The sequence below is a fragment of the Falco biarmicus genome, chromosome 16 (assembly GCF_023638135.1).
Source record: "Falco biarmicus isolate bFalBia1 chromosome 16, bFalBia1.pri, whole genome shotgun sequence".
Classification (NCBI taxonomy): Eukaryota; Metazoa; Chordata; class Aves; order Falconiformes; family Falconidae; genus Falco; species Falco biarmicus.
In genome coordinates, this window is record NC_079303.1 from 9,978,301 (window position 1) to 9,999,278 (window position 20,978).

The following is a 20,978-nucleotide window of genomic DNA, read 5'->3' on the forward strand; positions in this document are numbered from 1 at the left end:
GTGGCACAGCTGGGTTCTCAGTGGTGCTTCCAACAGTCTGCAGTGGCGATTGAAGCAGGTTCCATTAGTGCTGTGATCCCTTGCGTGAAGCGACTCTGTTTTGGTGCCTCGGAATCAAAGCATCAGATAATTGTGGTGCTGCCAGCTTGCTGCGAAAGCGGGTGAATCAGTGGGCTTGTTTCTTCTTTGCAAGTTAACAACTGTGTGCAAGTCATGCTACTGGAATGAAAGGTCATGAAGGTAAAAAGTACTGTTGCGTTACTGAATGATACTGCTACAGTCCTAGAAAACAGCAATTTTCCTTCTGCCATGGGGAAAGTACTAAAAGCATTGTGCTGAGATTGTTTCTTTCCCTGCAGGATTATTTCCACGAGCTCATCTGCATCACAGAAAGGGAGAAGTTTGTTGTGCCAATCCGAGCTATAGGTGCCCGAGCTATCCTGGACTTCCCCGACCAGGTGAACTTCTCAGCCTGTCCAGTCAAGTACAGCACCCAGAAAACGCTGCTGGTTCGCAATGTTGGTAACCGGGAGGCCCGCTACTGCATCAGCACGCAGAGGTAGGGAGCTCATCTTTTTTTGTGCAAAACACTGTGGCGTGATAATATAGTTGGGAAACAGCGACAAAAAGGAACCGGAGCACCTGAGCTGCCGTGCTGCTGCCGTGGCTGGAGATGGGCAGGGCACGTGGGTTTTGCTGTTGATTATAGTGTTTGAAGCATGGCGCAACCTCTGCTAAAACCCTGCAAGCTGCGGAGTGGAGTTTTATAGTGCAACGGTGTCTTCAGAGCACAGTCGTGCAAGACTGATTCTGTTAGACTGAAGGAGCAATTGTAAGAAGGCAGCTGGACTGCCCTCGGGCTGTGGAAGATCCTGCGGGGCAGACGACAGCTCTAGGAGCTCAGTTCCTGCAGACCAAGGGCAGTGTTAAGAAATGGGCAAGCTCTGAGCTGGTGGAAGAGACATTTAAGAATTTATCAGCAGCTTTGTCTAGAGTAGCAAGTGCAATCAGAGATTGTAGATCAAAGCAATTGGTATCGAGACCCTGAGAAAAACAGGGTGTGGTCCAGGACCTGGTTCTCCAGTAGGTTTGATCTGGTCCCTGGGATCCAATATTCTTCAGCAGAATGAGCTTGTAAGTGGAGATGAGCTGGCAGCGGCTTCAAAACTACACTTTAGCCCCAAACCAGAATGCCAATGGGTGCACCGGCAAAAGATGTAGCAAATACCTGGTGCGTGGGTTGGGAGCCTTTTCTAGAGCTTTGTCTCTCTCAGATCTCCTGGAAAGTGCTCTAGCATGCTGTAGTAGCTACCAGCAACCTCCTTAATCCTCAGCACCTTCTGAAATGGTTATGTGGCCCTGTTGGCCAAATATACCCATTCCCTGGGAGGCCACAAGCACGTGGTATTTGGGCAGTCTCCTGGTCAAGCGCCCGATGTGTGCTGTGTCGTGGACAGCCTGTACTGTTCCTGTTGGTCTGAGAAGACAGTCACTGTTTTTCCAGTTTGCTGAACTGGAGAAGGTAATGCATTTTGGACACTGCACCTGCAAGGAAACCAGTTCAGCTGGCTGGTAGTTAGCTCCGAGTTGCTTGGTCCCAGAGGTCTTGGTGCAGGAGCTGAGGTCCAGAACGCAGCAAAGACCTGCCATCTGCCTTAGTGCACCTGAGTTGCTTCAGTTTCTTCCCCAGGAAAACAGGGGTCAAGAGAAGGCTCTTTGCTCTTTCTCCTGGGAAGCGTGAAGGTCCAAGAGGCTCCTACCAAAGCCTGGCAAGGCTATGGAAGCTTCCAGGATGCTATTCAAGCAGGCTGCTGCTTTTCACTGTGGAAATACGTAGGCAGGACCTTGTAAATCCCTGTACAGCTTCCCTCTGGGATTTCCAGATCTAGGCGTTCACCACCAAAACAGATACCCAGTCGTGTCTGGCATCTCTTGGCAATGTCCTTGCCAACTCTTCTGTTGAGTGATCCAGCGTGTGTTGAATCCTGCTTGATACGATTTTTATGCTGAACTTCAGCAATTGAATGTTCGGGCGCCATTTGTCGCGACGGAGGGAAGACACAGTCACTCAATATGAGTGATCAGCAGACTTCGTTTATTGTTTCTCACAGTCACCTTTTATACCTTGCTATAATTAGCTTATACATATTACAAAAGTTAAGCTCATTATTGGTTAGTTGCCTAAATACCAAGCCCGCCCCTTGTTTCTCTTCTGTAGTTTTCTGTTCCCACCTGCAACATTCTTTTCCCACCGCAATCTTCCTGTTATTGTGTAACAAGAACAGCCAAGGACAGTGTATTTTTGCTTTACTTCAGATAAGCTGAGAGCCATGTGCATTTTTGTCCAGCCAGCTGGACTATGTCTATGTGACCCTTTTCAGCTAGCCAGTTATCCACATTCCAGCTGATGTTTTGGGGAGGAAAGGTTGATTGCAATGACTGCATTTCCTCGGAGAGCAAATTCCCGTCTATGGGAGCCCTAAATCAGTGAGGCCAGGTCCCTGGGCTCGCAGGGGGTCTGTGAGGCTGAGGAAAGTGTCGGCACTCCTTACCTGGGACGGCGTTGAGCGGTAGCACCTAACAGCTGCAGGCAGCGTACCTGCTGTGATATTCACTGCAGTTTCTTCCCCTTCCAGCTCTGGTAGGATGGCAACCTTCTTCAGCCTGCTTTTGCAGTAGTGCGCAGGGCAGGGTGCTTTGCTGGCCCCGAACGTTGAGGCCATCCGGCTGTAGGATGCTGAATTGCCTCGCGCTGTCCCAGCTTCCAGCACAGCGAGGTATCCCTGCCCCTTCTCCGGGGCTGGGGAGAGTTCGGAGGTGGAGGGTTCTGCGGGGAAGGCAGGGACAGGACTTGGAAGTGCCTTTGGGCGTCAGCACCTGTGTCTTCGTGGTGCTGAGAGGTGGGGCAGGCTCTCCAAAGGGTGTCTCTGAAGCTTTGAAATTCCGTTTGGGGCAGGAAGGAAATGCTTCTAGCCCAGAGGGAGGCACTGGAAGTGACACTTCAAAGCTGGGGTGATGTAGGGGGTCCTTGTGTGACTTTTCAGAGTTGGACGGCTGTAGGTGTATAGGAGTTAGTCTGAACCCAGAGCTGATCAGGAAACTGCCTTCAACTGGAGCAATTTTAAAGGCCTTCTGAGCAAATAAAGTTCAATGTAATTAGGTCAGAAATGCCTTGAAGGCCAAAACTAGTTTCGCACTGTTCTCTGTTTTTAATTGCACAGTGCATGACTTCTCTGCAAGATCAGTGTGTTAACAGAAAAAGTCTGTAGTTACAGAAAAAGTCTGTAGTCCCTGCATGCACAGGCTATCTGCCCTGGCTGAAACCTGACAGGATAACAAACGGTGATTGCTTCAGGCAGCTTCCCTATGCAGATGTCCCAGGAACCCCTTTGGAAGAGTAACCCAGAGAGGGTGCTTCAGGGAAACCGCAGGCATGTCCAAGGCGCGGAACCAATGTGCAGGACATGCACGGGAGAGTCTGTGTTCAGTAGCCACCTTATAGCTTGAAGTGAGCTTTCCAAATCCATTTTCCTCCTGCCTAACCCAATTGGAAGAGTGAGTTCCACCGCATTTTTTTGTGATGTACTGAATGTATTCTTTTTAAAATCAGGTGCCACCTTCTTGGCTTTGCTTCACGCTTTGTGCTGTCCCCTTTTTCTATGTACAAGAAACTGCACTGAAGACAGAGCGTTGATGGTTCTACTCAGCTGCAGGGGAACTGCCATGGAGGCTGTAAGAGAGGGGCAGGGCCGGGCGCAGGCCGGGGGGTTTATCCGTTCTGAGCCCCTCGACCCCTGCTGTGCATATCTGACAGCCCTGCCTCGCTCACAGCCGCTGTCCCAGAGGGAACAGAGCCCAGGAGAGAAAGTTCTCTGTCGGCTCAGGGGAAGCACACATGCATGGGTGCAGCACGCTCGTGTTGCAGCCAAAGTGATAAACCAGCCTTGCTTAGCGCAGCTCTCCGTGCAACAACCTCCGTGGCTGCAAGGATCTCAAGCCTCGACTCTGAGCGCTCGATGGAGCTCCCTCCCAGCCAGCCGAGATTCCCGACCGTCCTGACGTGGCGCTTTCCCTCCCAGCAGCGCCCATGCCCATTGAGTGCCTTTCGCTTGCAGCCGGCTGTAATGCCGGCATCACCCCTGCACTCCAGTTTTTGGCCTCTCTGAGTGTTGCTCACTAGAATAGCCCCGAGAGTGACACCCCCCCCCCCGCCCCGTGCCGGCTGCCCCCATTGTGTCCATAGGGATAGCGGTTTGCCTGCGGGCATGGTGGGATGGTGTTTCTTCCAGGAACCACATGGATGGCAGGGTGAGCCCTGGGGGGGCTTGCGCCGCCCGGGCTCAAAGCTGGGGAGGCGGATTCCCCGCTCGCAGGGACTGGGGGCGAGGGGAAGTGTTTTAGGGACGGATCGTGGGGGCCGGAGGGAGGGATTTGAGGGACGGATGCCGAGGAAGGCCTCCTGCCTGCAGAGATGGCTCAGGCCCAGGGCAGGGCCCTTCTCTGGGTGCCACGGGGTCGATTGCAAAGGACCAGGCCGCCCCACGCAGGGAGCAGGTGCGTGCCGGGGTGCCAGGGGCCCTGCCTGGCTGTTCCCAGCCCAGCCCCGGCTGGGGCCAGCCCTGCGCTGCAGCCCTGGGGCCGAGGCGCAAGGAGCCGGGCATTGCTGAGGGTGCTGCACCCTGCCGGGCCCCGCCGCCGGCTGCCGGCTGCCCTGGGCTGCCCCTCGCTCCCCCAGCTCTGCCTGCTGCCAGCGCCGGGGGCACCGCCACGGGGCTTGCCCCCTGCCCACAGCTGCCCTGACCCACAGCTGCAGCTGCACGTGGTGCCCACATCGCACAGCTGGGGCGGGGGTGGCAGGTCTCTCTGGTGGCAGCCTGGGACTGGGGGCAAAGCCAAGCCCATCCCTCGCTTGTGATCTTTGTGCCCAGGGAGAGCCAGTGCAGACGTGTGCTGCGCTGGGGAGTGTCCCGCGGGGAGGTGACGGCCGACTGCAGAGCAGCACTGAGACCCGCGCGACAGCAACGGCAGCCGGTGGCCGCAGAGCAGCCCAGGGGAGCTGGTTCCCTCGACGGGCCCCAAAGCAGCCTTCCTCAGCCCCTGCTTTTGGTGACGTGTGGAGCAGCACAGGGATGTCTCTCAGGCTTCCAGGCCTGAGGAGGCTTTCCTCCTCAGGGGCACTGTTACAAATCCTGCTCCCAGGATTAAAGCACCCCTCCCCCCATGGATCCGAGGCTGTGTGTCCAGCCCCCTGGAGCTGGGTACAGGTGCCCTGAGCGGTCTCTCTGGGAGGATGGGGCCACCTGCCTGGTGGCTCTGACACAGAAATGATGAGCTCAAGCCCTGTGACTGTGGCCAGCCGGTTCAAAGCCTCCGAGTGCCTCAGTCTTTCTGCCCAGGAGCGTTTATCCCAGGCACTGTTTCAGGGTGTGAAGATGGGTGCCGGTGATGTTCTGGTGCCTCCACCTGGCTCCCACTTCAAGGTTGCGATGCCTGAGGTCAGGGACCATTTGAAGGCCCTGGCGGAGATCTTCAGGGACTTTGTGTTCCATTTTGTGTTGCCTTAGGGCTACAGCGTGCTGGGGTTTGGGGGCGACAAGGTTGTGGTATGCCAGAGGTTAAGCGAGTGAAGCGTTAAAGCGTGTTATTGTTATGGACAGAATCTGGGTTTGTTGGCTCTGAGTTCCTGGGGTTATGGTAGTGTGATCTTATTATGTGTTCTTTGTGTGGTTTTGGTTTGGTTTTTTTATGTGGAGAGTGCCTTTTTTCATCTTTTTGGCCTTTGCAGGGTTTGGATGGGGGCCTTTGGTTTGTATACAATGTTTCTTCTGGTTGTTTTTCTGCTGTCTGGTGGATGGTGGTGTTTTTTCTGTCTTGTCAACCAGTAACGATGGTTTCTATATCTCCTGCAGGTCAGGCAGTGTTACTTCTGATGTGGTCTGACTCATTTCTGGTGAGTTGGTAGGTAGGTATGGAGGACTTGTGGTCCCTCCATGGAGGATGACTGCTAGAGGACTAAGAGGCAGATCTGTGGAGGGGTGAGAGGACTGCTGGCCCATAAGTAGTGACTGTCAGAGGACTAAGTGTACTTGAATTTACGCGGGCTTCCAAATTCATGGTTGTTTCTCCTGCCTTGCGGAAAAGCCATGGGAAGTCACCAGCCACGCAGAAGAACAAGAGGATTCCCAAGCCTGTGTGGCTTTCTGGTTTTGCTTTCGAGTAAGAAAAGTCTTGTCTCTGCACGAGTACAACTAAACCGGTCAATTTCATTCACCACAGAAAGCAGGGAGCAGAATTTTTGTGCTGTGCCTCACATGGCTGCCAGGGCATGGTGAGAAGCAGCAAGAGAATTCCTCCCTGTCACCTTCTCCAGGGGAGCAGTGCTGCACTTTCACCGGGTGAGCTCTGGTTCTGCATGAGTGCAAAAGGTTCGAGTCAATTTTCTCACCACAGAAAGCAGGGAGAAGAACTTTTGTGCTTCTCCCCACATGGTTGCAAGGGCAGGGAGAGAAACAGCAAGAGAATTCCTTCCTGGCACCTTCTCCAGGGAGCACTGCTGCACTTTGTCAAGGTGAGTTTCTTTGGGCTGTGCATGATTGCCAATGAAAAGAGGCCAATTTTGCTCACCACAGAAATCAGGGAGCAGAATTTATGCTCTGTGCCTGACAGGGCTACCAGGGCAGGGTGAAAAGCAGCAGGAGAATTCCTTCCTGGCACCTTCTCCAGGGGAGCAGGGCTGCATGTTCCCAAGGTGGCTTCTTTTGGAATGTGAATGATTCCAGGTATGAGAGGTCAATTTTCTTTTTCTCAGAGCAGAAAGCAGGGAGCAGCACTTTTGTGCTGTTCCTTACATGGCTGCAAGGGGAGGGTGAGAAACAGCAAGAGAACTCCTTCCTTGCACCTTCTCCAGGGGAGCAGTGTTGCGCTTTTACTTTTCCAAGGTGACTTCTTGGGTCTGTGTATTATTGCAAATGTGCCGTGTCAATTTTGCTCACCACAGAAATCAGGGAGCAGAACTTTTGTGCTGTTCCTCACATGGGTGCCAGGGCAGGTTGAGAAGCAGCAAGAGAATTCCTTCCTGGCACCTTCTCCAGGGGAGCCATGCTGCGCTTTCCTAAAATGTATTTTTTTGGCTCTGCATGAGCGCAAAAGGTTTTGGTCAATTTTTCACCACAGAAAGCAGGGAGCAGAACTTTTATGATGTGCGTCATATGTCTGCCAGGGCAGATTGAGAAGCAGCAAGAGGATTCCTTTCTGGCACCTTCTCCAGGGGAAGTTCCCAGGTCCCGAGAGACTGCTGGTGCCGGCTGCAAGGGCACTCCCAGATAAAGGGTGGTTCTGTGTGATGTTGGGGTTGGAATTGGTGATGTCTCCTTTCCTTAGTCACGTTAAGGCTTTGCAGTGACAATTTGGTGCTTCGCTCCTATTGCTCTTTTGTCATATCGCTCACAATAGCTACTGCTGTTTCCTTTTATCATATTGCATGCTATTTTCCTGTATTATAATACAAGAAACTACCTTGGATATGTTTCAATGACTGATATGTTTGATCGATTTGATGTGGAGTTCATCTTTGCTGGGTATCCAGTCAGTCAGCAAGACATAATTTGGCGTAGTGGGCAGCATATGAAGCAAAAATGTCTTTATTTAGGAAAAAAAAGGTTCCTCGACTTGCTATTGTCAGGTGGGAACCATTGCCTTATGGTGTTTGGGCCAGAGTGGTCTGGCGGTGCTGGGCAGTTGGGCCATGCCAGGGACAGAGGGACGGGAGTAGGGGAGGGGGCGGGGGAAGGGGTTTAGGGACGGACGGGTGGGAACTGATGAAGGATTTTAGGGATGGACCGGGGTGGGCGGGGGTGTTTGTGGGTATGGGGGTGGTGGTGGGGGGTGTGTGTGTGCCCCACCCCGCAGCTCCCCTCGGCTGCTTCCTCCTCACCAGCACCTGCTCAGCACCCCAGAGGGGCTTCCCGGAGAGTTCCCGGAGAGCCGGGGAAGGGGCTGTCCTGCACCGCCCCTCCAGACGGGGGCCACGCAGGCAGACCCCCGAGCCCCGCCGAGGGAGGGCAGCGCCGCTGGCCGCCCCCCTCCCGCCGCGTCTCCTCACCTTTGCCCCGCGCCTCGCGCAGCCAGCGACCCCGACCGCCGCTCCCACGCGCACAGCTGGCGGGAAGAGGCGGGCCCCTCGGCCTCGTGCCCAGCACAGGCTTCGCTGCAGGCCTACGAGAGGTGAAGCCGGTCCCGGGGCACCATCTTGGTGAAGAGGAGAGAAGTGCGTGACCTGCCAACACAGGTGTGGCCCCGCCCCCATGTGCCCTTTGGTCGGTTGCTATGGGAACGAGTCGGGCTCTTCCCCTAGCAACCGGCTGACAAAGGGCACACAGGGGAGGGACCACCCGTATGTTGGGAGGTCACACACATCTCTCTCCTTGGCCACGATGGCGGCAGGCCCCTGGGCCTCGTGCCCAGCATAGGCTTAGCTGCGGGCCTACTAGAGGTAAGGCCGGTCCCGGGGCACGCGGTGGCACTGGCCGCGCGGGGCGGGCGGTGGGGGTTGGGGGTATAGCCTCAGCTATAGCGGGAGGAGGGTGCGGGCCCGTCTCTGCGGCCGGGCGGGTTGCGCTGCCTCCAACAAGACAGCGGCAGCAGAGAGACGGGCTCCGCAAGCGGGATGTCCAGCGAGCACCCGACTGCACTCTGTGGTCTCGGCCTTTCCCATTGGCGTGGTGTGGCCCACGTGCCGCCAGGGCAACCCTCCGCAGCGAGCGGGGGTGCGGGGGCTGCGCGGAGGGGCTCGGCCCACCGGCCTCCTGCACCCGCCCAGCCTGCCGGCCTCCCCAGCCGCTCCCCCACGCAGTGGCCGCCCCGCACTGCGCCGGCAACGGGGAGTGCTCCGGCAGCACCCAGGGCGCGAACCAAAGCCCTGAGTCACGTCGCGCTCCCCCGTCTGTGGCGGCTGCCCCGCGGGTTGGTGGGAGGGCCGGGGCCACCCCCGAGGGGACAGGGCTGCGGGGGGCGGTCGCCCAGTCGCCTCCCCGCCGCTCTCCAGTAACAATGGTAACTTTTTCTTTGGTAGGATAAGGGCAGTTGCTCTCGGTCAGGTAGCTAGTCTTTTTTTCCCAATGCACATTAAGCTGCTTCTGAAGAGGGTACGGCCTATTGGAAGAGAGATCTGTAACCCTGGATTTTACAGCTGTTATCAGAGTGCAGAGCCATCCCAGATAAGCCCCCCTGTGCGGTTCACACCTTGTCAAAGAAAATCAAGATGGGCTATTGGTTACAGTATTTCCGCTGATACTGCCTTTCCCAAAACATACTCTTCCCTTTGCATATAGAAGCATGTTAAGCTGATACAAGTGCACTTAGGACTGTGCTGCTGCGGGGATTCAGGTCATTCACCCAGGCCGCTACCATGGCATGGAGGCACTGTAGATCAACCGGTACAGTGTCAGCCCTCAGACAGAATGTGCTGGGAAGGCGTTGTGTTTGCTCTGAGGAGCAGTACCGCTGAGCAGCGTCTACCTGGCTTTCCCTGGCTCTGTTCCTGTGGATCTGCCAGTGCAGGCAAGGCTTTTCACAGATGCTTGGTTCTTCTGCTGCAGGCTTCAGCGACAGTTGCCATCCCCAAGGAGCACCACCGTTTTGTCATTGGAAAGAAGGGTGAGAAGCTGCAGGACCTGAAGCTCAAAACTGCAACCAAAATGCAGATCCCCCGCCCAGATGACCCCAGCAACCAGATCAAGATCAGCGGCACTAAAGAAGGGATTGAGAAGGCCCGGCACGAGATCCTGCTTATCTCCGCTGAGCAGGTACCTCAGTACTGTGATCTCTCTCATGGCATTAGCTGGTCAGCCTTTTTGCTTCCCCACGGTATAGTCGGAGTTTGTAGCCACCGTGGCTAGAGTCAGTGGCTAACGTTAGCCTGAACGGAGACGTATACTGTGCCACTCGCCGGCTGTATGAGCACCGCTGCCAGGTCCTGAAACTTCTTGTGCTGCGTTTTGTCCATCTCTGAAGCCCAAACAAGCATTTGATAGTTGAAGTGAAGCGTCTTAGGTGCCAGCTGGGATAAGGCAGGAGATCACAGGGGTGAATATCGTAAACAAGGAGCAGCAGCAGCAACCGTATTTGTAGATTGAAAGAGGTGGAGATCTACAAGCCCGCAAACTGAGAAGGTTGCTTGGGCCAGAGTGTCAGGCAGGACACCCCTGGGAGCTTAGCTGTGCCTGGCAGAGACTGTAATATAGAGGGCAGTTCCCACCAAGGTCTGTTGTGGGCTCTTCCAGGATAAGCGTGCCGTGGAGCGGCTGGAAGTGGAGAAAGTGTACCACCCTTTCATTGCTGGCCCTTACAACAAGCTGGTGAGGGAGCTCATGCAGGACACAGGGACGCGCATCGACATTCCTCCACCCAGTGTCAACAAGACCGAGATAGTCTTCACCGGAGAAAAGGAGCAACTAGCCCAGGCTGTGGCTCGCGTTAAGAAGATCTATGAGGAGAAGGTACGGATGGTCCATAAAGCTTCCCACCTTCCCCTGGCACCCGCTCCTAGGCACTCTTCCCTTCTTGTTCTACTTTTGTGCATCCCTCGGTTGCATCTGGCTCAGCAGCCCTTGCAGTACCTGACCCCGAATCCTACCGTTTCCTCACTCGGCAGAGTGGGAGCTGGGCTGATACTATCCGGGAGGTGACAGATTTCTGGCTTTTCTGTATCGTGGGAATTAGCAGGCCACCAAGAGCTCCCCTGGCTCTTGTTCACACCGGGGCTACTAAGGAAGGAAAGAAGCGTGAAGTCTACAGTGGTGGCCAGCTGACAGTATCAAAGTTGCTACATAAGCAGAAGTTGCTGAAGAGTGAATGTCACTCCAGTTTATTTCCCACAGCCAACGCTGCTGTGAATATCCTTGTTGTGGGTTGCTGGGCTGTTTCTCCTCGTGGTTAGGTCTGTATTTGTACCGGTCTGGATTTCAACAATCGGCTTATAGCCTGCACAGTGTTGCATCACAGCACTGCCTGGGAGACGGCTGGGAGTTGAACCCTGTTGTCCAACGGGGGGGCGGGGACGACGACAACGACATGCCTCTGTGTGTGTGTGTGGTCTCTTGCATGCCGTGTCCCAGGGAGCTTGACCCAGCATGCTAGTTTTGTACTTGCCCTGTGAATTTTTGAGCACAAGGCTTTCTGTAGGCAGGGGTCCAAGGGGTGCTAGGGTGCTGCCGAGCCACTGTGCTCAGCTTGGCTTTGCTCTTTGCTGGGTGCAGAGTTTGACTGCATCTTGTGCCTCTTCCTGTCGCTCTTGTCCTTCCCCGCCCCCTTGTGATTGATGCCTCGGTGTCTCTGCCCCTACAGAAAAAGAAGACTACTACTCTTGCAGTGGAGGTGAAGAAGTCCCAGCACAAGTATGTCATCGGCCCCAAGGGGAATTCCCTGCAGGAGATCTTGGAGAAGACTGGAGTCTCTGTCGAGATCCCACCCACTGACAGTAGCTCGGAGACGCTGATACTGCGAGGCAAGCCTGAGAAACTTGGGCAAGCATTGACTGAAGTCTATGCAAAGGTACTGACAAGATGGGCTAGGCCTCCTTTGAAGGTCCCGCGAAGATACATTTGTGAGCACTGACAGGTGTAGCGGGGGTGCTCTCTCTTGGGCCATTAGAGGTGCAGCTTAGAAGTCAATACCGGAGGTGCAGCATGGGAATTGGAACTGAATTGTTGTGAAGGCCTCTCCCAGTTTGTCCATCAAACAGCTTCTCTGTTTTTCTGTCTCTCAGGCCAACAGTTTTACCGTCTCCTCGGTCTCTGCCCCCTCTTGGCTTCATCGTTTCATTATCGGAAAGAAAGGACAGAACCTGGCCAAAATAACTCAGCAGATGCCAAAGGTATGGATGAGCTGGTTAGCTTAGCACCCCCGGCGTAGAAAAAGGTTTAGTCCAGATCACTTGTCACGGAAGAGAGAGGTGTCTTCTAGCGTGGGTAAACCCAGGGGGAAATGACACAGATCTTTGCTGTTCAAGGGAACCCTCTCTTTTACTGCTGCAAACACTGCTCATCCTATGTTATTGTCATGGGTTGAGCCCTTCCAAGGAAGCTTTATGTGGTGCTGTTTTGAGAACTGATGTAGTAGGATACCTGGAAATGGCGAGTGCAGCGAGGCTTCTCCCTGGTGAGTTAGACGGTATCTAGATAAAGGCTAGATGAGTAAACTTCTCCAAAGCCCTTGCAGAAACTGGGACAGCACCAGAGCCTTGGGCTCTAGGCACTGCCATATGGCCGAAATCGTTAAGTTACTGACTCGTAAAATTGTGGGGATTTGGTTTGGGCTTTTTGGGAAGGAGCACATCTCTTAGTGGCAGGGATCGATGGTGTAGGCCTGACCAAGAGCATTGGCCTGGCTTGGATCTTGGCAAATTCTTAAGAGGTTCATTGTCTTTCACCTCAAGGTTCACATCAAATTCACTGGAGGAGAGGATAACATCACTTTGGAAGGACCTACGGAAGATGTGCATGTGGCTCAGGAACAGATTGAAGCCATGGTCAAGGAACTGGTGAGCTGGAGTTACTAGTTCCAGTAAGAAACTGGGGGAAGAAGGGGCAACAGAGCAGAGGTGATGAGGTGTTTATCACATCCATAGGATGTCTTGACATGCTTAATCGAGGTTGCAGAAGACAAATTGTGTGGCAGGTGGATGACACCCCTTGGTTATGAAACTCATCCATAGCATTCTTGAAAAGTCAGCATTCATTTTTTTGCTGCAGAGAAGGAAGGATTCTCTTTGTTATAGCTGGAGAGGCATGTAAGTAAGTCTTTTCAATGTTTCATGAGCACAATGCTCTCTTCTCAAAGCAGAGGAATGCTTGTGCTCTGCTTAATAGCAGAAGTGCTTGTTCCCTCCTACGTGCCTGGATAACCCTGGGGCAAAGCAGAGCTCTACTGGCTTGGGTAGAGCTAAAACACCTCAAGAGGAGGGAGCTGTCGACGCTGTTTTGGCTGAATGGAGGCAGGGGGTAGTACCTGTTATGTGAAGGCTATAGGGGAACGTCCTTGCCTTTGTTTAGTCTTACAAGTCCCTCGTATAGAGAACTTCCTTGGGTCTAAGCCTATTTTCAAAAGCTCGTTTATCAGAGTTCCTGAAGTCAGGCCTCCCTTGCCACGACAGTGTAATCTTCAGTTCTCCCTTCCTTTCTCCCTTAGGTTGAAAACAGCTTTTCTATTTCTGTCCCCATCTGCAAACAGTTCCACAAGAACATCATAGGGAAAGGAGGTGCCAACATCAAGAAGGTGAGATATTGCTCCTAACTCAAGTGCTCGTGATGATCGCTGCCTGCAGCAAAAGCCCACTGGATGCTCTCTCCTGCTCATTGGTGATGTCAAATATAGCCTGCAAGGGCTTTTCTTCTGACATGGGACACTTCTGAGATGATTTTTTTTTTCTTTGTGGCAGATCCGTAAAGAAAGCAACACCAAAATTGATCTCCCAGCAAAGAACAGCAGCTCGGAGACAATTGTTATCACAGGCAAGAGGGCAAACTGTGAGGCTGCTCGCCACAGGATTCTTGCCATCCAGAAGGAGCTGGTAAGTGAAGCGACTGGCCTTTTGCGGTTGAGGGACTTGACAATGTTGCTAGAAGACACAGATACAGACGTGGTTGTAATGGATGAGGGCAGGGTGGAGACAAACGTGTCGGTCTGTTCGTGACTCGTAAACCAAAGTCTGTGACTGCTCCTGTCAGGAGTAGCCAGTCTCCAAGCCCTCTGCTCAGGCATTTCTTCCAGCTGTATAAAGCTCCTAGCAAGGTGGGAGTCAGAGGGTAAGCAGAGTGGGTGCAAACACATTTCTGCAGCTTGACTCAAGAGGCTGGTACTGTCCTCCCTTAGGCCAACAGCACAGAGGTGGAGGTCTCTATTCCTTCCAAACTGCACAGTTCCCTCATTGGTGCCAAAGGCCGCTTCGTCTGCTCCATCGTCAAGGAGTGTGGTGGAGTCCACATCCACTTCCCCACCAAGGGCTCTGGCAGTGACACCGTGAGCATCAGGGGCCCAGCCCAGGGTGTGGAGAAAGCCAAGAAACAGCTGCTGCACCTGTGAAACAGCACAAGGTCTTAATCAATCAATCAATCAATAAATAAATAAATGGCAATGCTCTGTTTGTGTTGAGAAAGGCATCTAGTCTGACTAACTAGAAAAGAAAAGGTGGGCACCTGAAGGAGGGAAGGAGGCCATCAAGTCAGGAAATCGTTGAAGAAAGAAAATGGAAAGGTCTATTCCACCTAGATCCCCCTAGATCTATTATGAATAGAATGACCGGGTGTCCAAATCTGTGTATTATTGCAAATGTGCTGTGTCAATTTTCTCACCCCAGAGAGCAGGGAGCAGCACTTTTGTGCTGTGCCTGACATGGCTGCCAGGGCAGGGTGAGAAGCAGCAAGAGAATTCCTGCCTGGAACCCTCTCCAGGGGAACAGTGCTGCGCTTTCCCAAGCCATGTTTTTTGGTTCTGTATGGGTGTAAATGTGCTGTGCCAATTTTTCACCACAGAAAGCAGGGAGCAGAACTTTTATGATGTGCGTCATATGTCTGCCAGGGCAGGTTGAGAAGCAGCAAGAGGATTCCTTTCTGGCACCTTCTCCAGGGGAATTTCCCAGGTCCCGAGAGACTGCTGGTGCCGGCTGCAAGGGCGCTCCCAGATAAAGGGTGGTCCTGTGTGATGTTGGGGTTGGAATTGGCGATGTCTCCTTTCCTTAGTCTCGTTAAGGCTTTGCAGTGACAATTTGGTGCTTCGCTCCTATTGCTCTTTTATCATATCGCTCACAATAGCTACTGCTGTTTCCTTTTATCATATTGCATGCTATTTTCCTGTATTATAATACAAGAAACTGCCTTGGATATGTTTCAATGATTGATATGTTTGATCGATTTGATGTGGAGTTCATCTTTGCTGGGTATCCAGTCAGTCAGCAAGACATAATTTGGTGTAGTGGGCAGCATATGAAGCAAAAATGTCTTTATTTAGGAAAAAAAAAAATGTTCCTCGACTGGCTATTGTCAGGTGGGAACCATTGCCTTGCGGTGTTTGGGCCAGAGTGGTCTGGTGGTGCTGGGCAGTTGGGCCATGCCAGGGACAGAGGGACGGGAGTAGGGGAGGGGGCGGGGGAAGGGGTTTAGGGAGGGACGGGTGGGGATGGACCAGGGTGTGTGGGGGTGGGGGGTGGGGCAAGGATGTGTGTTTGTGGGAGTGGGTGTATGGGGGGTGGGGGAGGTGGAGGCAGGTGGGGGGGTGTGTATTGATAAATCGGGGGTGGGGTAGGGTGGGGGGGTGTGTGTTATTTAGAGAACAGAGTGGGGAGTCTGGGGGAAGGGTTTTAGGGATGGTTTGATGGAGGCCTTTAGGGAAGGACCAGGGGGTTGGGGGAAGGACTTTAGGGCTGGACGGAGGTTGGGGGAGGGACTTTAGGGCTGGACCAGGGTCTGGGGGAAATGTTTTAGGGCCAGGGCGGGGAGGTGGAGGTGGGGGATGATTTCAGGAACAGCCTGGGGTGGAGGAGGGGGTCAAGGGAAGTCTTTCAGGGTTGTTTGGGGGGAAGGATTTTAGGGACGGATGTGGTGTCTGGCGGGACGTTTGATGCCACTGTATAGATTCCACCGTATATACATTTATGTCCAGGGATTCTGTTAAGGGAAGGCTGCTGGCTCGGCAAAGGGACAAGATGTCTGAGCTCCCCAGTTACCACGCTCTGATTTGCTGTGTAGCTCTACGTTAAACACACCTGCGCACAAAGGTTAGGCCAAGCTGACTCTCTAAAGCTGTTAGAAGTGACGAATTAAGGGACCTCTCATGCAGGGAGTCAGCCTTGGGAAGGATGGGGAACAAAGAATGGGTGGGGGAAAAAAGAGCCTCCGGGTGAGGACGTTGTGGTCGCAGGAGGAGACAAGCCGATAAGAGTGCTGCGATCCGCAGAATGTTGGTTGGAATTCGGACAAAGGTAATTGTTGGAGGGGGAGATCGTGACCTCTGACTCAGATACCCCCCGAGAGAGGGCAAGGCCCCGCTTGGGGAGCACGGGGAGCTAGTAAAAAACCTCAGCAGTGCTGTCTGAGGGTGTGTGCTCGTTTGCATTAAAGCAAGCAACTTGTAACCCATCCCGTGCCTGACTGAAAATGCATGTGTAATGCGCTATGAGTGTGCAAGTGCTCTGCTGTCCATAGTGCGTACGCTCGAGGAACTGGGTGAGCACGCTCAGAGGAAACATTCCCCCGTGCTCCCAGCACTGCCATAAAGAATGCCGGCCTTCTGAAACTTGCAAGCAAGGCTTAGAGGGTTTTTCTCCCTGACCGACTTTATGGCATCATTCCCACCATACTGGAGAAAGCAAATCTTTTTTTGTTTGGTGGTGAAAGCAGCTTGGGGAGTGTCACTGAAATGGAGCACTTTTTTAACCTCAGGTCACTCGTTTGAGTGATCTTACCATGCCCCGGCAAGCAGAAGCTATCACTCCACTTTAGGCCTTGGTCTAATAGTCATGCAAAGCAATAAAGTCATTCTGAGATCTGGAACAGGCCCCAATATAAATTTTATAAAAGTGCTTCTTGGCTGCTGTTTATCTTTGCATGGGTGTTTTTCCCGTTTCTCCAGACTGTTGAAGCTCTGAAAGGCGCCAGTGAGCTGCTCTCCCTCAGTTTGCTCCTTTGCCTTTGGGGAGTGCGGTTCATGTTTTCTTCATGGCTCTGCAGAGGAGAAGATCCATGAATACACCACCTTGCTTGAATTGATCTTGCTGGAAAGTGGTTGAAAGCTTATGGCTGCCCCATCTTGCAAATGGCATACGTTCTGGTTCTCATTTGATGGGCAGCGTGTCGGCTTGTCGGATAACTGAAGAACAATTCAGTTGCTCAAAGCAGCAATGCTGATAGGCAGAGTTTACATACTTCCTTGCACAAAGCAGTTCTGGGCTTTTTTTTTTTAATCGAGGGCACTGCTCCTGCTGCAGTTGTCCAAACATGCCCTAACGAAACAGTTAAATTAGCATGAAGAAAGTTCTAAGAACATGAAATACGCCTTTAACTTATTTTGTTATACAATTAGACCTGTCTAGATTGAACCCAAAAGTATGAAATTTTGCCTGCCACCAGCAGGCATCTGCACAGATGATGACCTCTCGTCATCTTTCTCAGCTGAGCACCTTTGACTATCAGCAGCTGTTCATGAGGATTTCTGTTTCCTAACACATAAAAAAGGCTCAGGTATTGTTCTTCCTTGAACAATACACAGGAACACACTGCAATCGGGTATTTTTTCCTAACAAAACCCAAAGAAATCTGTTGTGATCCAAGAGCCACAGTTTGACTGCAAATACTACTCTGGTGACTGAAGGCAGGACTTTGTGTTAGATCGTTCTTTGTTCTGTTTCTTCACTATACAAATACAATTAAATGAATACAAATATCTGAAAGCTCCTTTGAGATACACTTTAAGGGTATGTTGAATCACATCCTCTTGTAGTCTTCTTACTCAGCTCGTTTTAGAAATACTGATAGATTAGGTTTACAAAAATCTGGATAGCTCATATATATATATAGCTATATACATATACACACACACACTCTCTCACATGATCTTCAAAAGGAACCCATTATTTTGGTAGTAAGAATACAAAGCAAGTCACAGTTCACAATGATTGACAGTACTGCTGGAGTGTGGCTACACATCATAAAAGAGAAAGCTTAAGGTCACCGTCTGACATGAACTTTGAGGAACAGGCAGGCCCCTCAGAACTCTCAAAACACATACAGAAATCAACAGCTGGACATTACTAATACTCTTCAGTCTTGATAGCAGCTTACAGAGAACCTATTTTTTCCCCTCTATAGAAGCTTCATATAAATCTATCCCCAACCACTTCACTTCTCTGTATCTTCATTTCTCAGCCCTCGTGTATTGGATGGTTCCTCCTTTTATACCACTCTCATTCATGTCATCAGTGCAATACTTACATCAAAACCATCCAATACTTAAGACTATTCTATAGGGCATAACATGGACTAAGGAAAATAGATGGAAAAAAGTTCTAGAGAAGAATCACCTTTCTTGATCAAAGCTTAGACTTGGATACCTTTTTTCTGTTCTCTGCTTAGATCTGAGGACTAATATCCCCGCTGCCAAAACTTTCCGCAATTCCGAGGGAAACATAACAAACCAGAACAAATCAGTATTCTTTGGTCCCATGCATGTAACTTGCACCGGATACATTGTAGGAACAAACTGATTTCAAGAACGGACAAACTTTAAATTGTTCTTTCTACGCATATACTTTACCTGTCTTTCTACTACGTCAGTCTCATATTTAAAGACTTGTTCCCTTAAATCAGTACACTTGGCATTTAAATCCTTGTTTCACTCTTCTATTAGATAAACTTGCTTTTCTGTATCAGCTCTAAGTTTGTTGAAAATGTCATTAAAACGGTCCTGCCCATAATCCACTATTTTTTCTTTCATGATCCCCTTGTTCTGCATCTCTTCCCATTGCTGATGGAGTAAAAAGGTTTTCACTCTGGAGCTGGGCCAATCGCTCCTGCAAGGACTCCTGTTTTATTACAGGTTCGCTTACTGGATCTTTCTCAAGTTGTCGAGCATGATCACATTCCTGTGCCCGACACTGGCCTTGACTTAATTCTTTTTTGTCATTTCTAAAAGCAAAGCTTTTTCTCTGAGCATTTGCTTCAACTGGTGAAGCTCATTTTCTAGCCTGTTAGCTTTGCTTTTAGCTTTACACAGCTGCAGAGACAAGCTCTTGTTGGTTTCTTGCACGTCAGAGAGGTCACGATGGAGCTCGACTTGCAAGCAAAGGCATTCATCACGTTCTCTGGGAAATCTTCGTTCAGCATTGCTTTTTGATGACAAATGAAGTTCAAGTTCTTGAACTGCAGCGTTCAGGGAGGAACGAAATGATTCAATTTCTGTCTCTAGTCTGTCTTTGCTTTTGTTCGTCTGCTCAAGTTTGGAAGTCAGCACTGCAGATTCTGTCTTTACTAAGTCCAGCTCCGCGTTGAACTGAAAAAACATTTGTCTTAATGCTTCCTTGTTCAGTTTAAGTTCCTTTTTGAGAGCTTCATTTTTTTCTTTCAAGGTCTCATTTTCCTTTAAATATTTTCCTTGTTCCTCCTGGTGCCTAAGTCTTACTTGAGTGAGTTCTAGCCTTAGCACAGCAATCTCATCTTGTAGTAACTGATTCTTGTACAACAGATCCTGTTCTCTATCAGTGCTGGATTCCTGAATGACAGGGAAAATGAATAAAGAGCCAATTGGGAAATGAATCTACAAAAAACCTGCAGCAATAAACTGCATTTTAACATTTCTAGTACTGAAGCATGACTTCAAAGATGAAGTTTCAGGCAATAAGCTACTCTGTGAACCCATGCACATGTACAATGTACGTACACAACAGAAGTGCAACATATCCTTAAAACCTAAATGAACATCCCAAATACACAGTTTCGTTTTTTTCCCCCCTTAAACCAGCAACCAAAGCTTTTAAAATGACAGCGCTTTCTTGTATGTGCATGCCTTTATAATACTGCCTTTAAGGTTGAATTAGTTGTGCTACAGATCTGGTAAAAACAAGGCTAGAAAGGGTAATTTCCTTCTCAAATGTCTTCTGAACACTTATCCTTTTGTATTACTGAAAGTTAGCTATAAGACTCAATCACCCCCGGAATGCAATAGTCCTGTATATTTCCTCTTTATTGTATGTATAACTTTTTTCCACTTGAACACATTCACCCTACATTTATTGGGCAGCACAGCCAAGAACAAAAAGGCTTCCAGGCACTGCACATTCTTTAGGAAATTCAGTAAACTCTTTTCAAGATCTTTTTTAATACAGTGTTTATGATTGCTTTTTCTCCTCCAGTTACTCTGACTCTTACAGAGAGTTGAATTCATTGCTGATAGTCGATCATAAAATTTTAGTTATGTGGAGGTGGCAAAGAAAGGCATACTTGAAGTAAGTTCAATAAGGGAATAACTAATTTTAAAAAAAAAAGCAATGGAAACACAAACACTGTCAAACAACTTTCTTCCTGGTCAACCTTGCCATAGGTAGCTAGGTGTTTCACTGCTAGAAAGCCTAAAAAGCGATGACAAAATGTCTATGAAATGGAAAATAACAGATAGGTTAAGAAACGGGGTAAATAGTGTCTTCTATTAGTTTCCTACTTGCACAAGTAATTCAGGTACATACAGGAGTGATGCTGCTTTCCAGAACTTTTAGACATAAGAGAAAACAAGAAAGGTATTTACCCAGGTAAGTTACACGGGTAAACAGTAAATAAACCATCAAGAAACAGAAAAAGCTATGTAAGATTTATTATGACTTTAAAACAAACATGGTGAAATTTGATTTATTAGAAAAAAAATCTGCTTACCTCTGATTTTTTTCCTATAGATCTTCTTGTCTCTTCTTCTAGTTCCGTTTGTCTCCCAAGGTGGTTGTTCAAAATTCCTTCTTGAAGGGCTCTGGCCCTCTTTTCCTGAGAGAGCTGTCTCTGTGTTTCATCACGTTCCTCTTCAGCCTACAGTAATACAATAAAACTGCTTGCATCTTAAGAAAAAACAGAGCTAGCAATACATCTTCCCATTCTCCCTTGCATACTTGAAAACATTTTTGATTCCCCACCGTTATGATAATCCACCTATAAATAAATAAATTTAAATTTTCTTAGGAAAATTTAAGAAGGCAAAATACAGGATGTTTTGTAGTAATTCAAAAAAAGGTCAGGCTTTGCCTGAAATACAAATGAAACCTAAATTTTGAAAAAGGAAAAAAGGAATAATAAACTGCAAAGCAAAAAAAAAAAGAACAACCCAATTGTGAACCAACTGTACTCTACTGTTCTCAAAATTTGACAATTGTTATCCAGCGCCTCTTCCGTGAACAAAGCGCCTCCTTCTCTAGGCATACCGGAATACAATTGAAAAGAAGCAGAAAATAA

At 50.2% G+C, this 20,978-nt stretch overlaps 1 protein-coding gene across 1 annotated transcript; it reads left to right on the forward strand.

The window, feature by feature from the left end:
- Positions 1–234: 234 nt before the first annotated feature.
- LOC130159868 (vigilin-like) lies at positions 235–14,079 on the forward strand. Its single transcript, XM_056361898.1, has 11 exons — positions 235–240; positions 360–559; positions 1,486–1,522; positions 9,597–9,803; positions 10,281–10,496; positions 11,344–11,550; positions 11,765–11,866; positions 12,491–12,538; positions 13,186–13,272; positions 13,436–13,567; positions 13,870–14,079. Exons 1-11 carry the CDS (start codon positions 235–237, stop codon positions 14,077–14,079), a joined length of 1,452 nt encoding a protein of 483 aa, XP_056217873.1.
- The last annotated feature ends 6,899 nt before the right edge of the window (positions 14,080–20,978 follow it).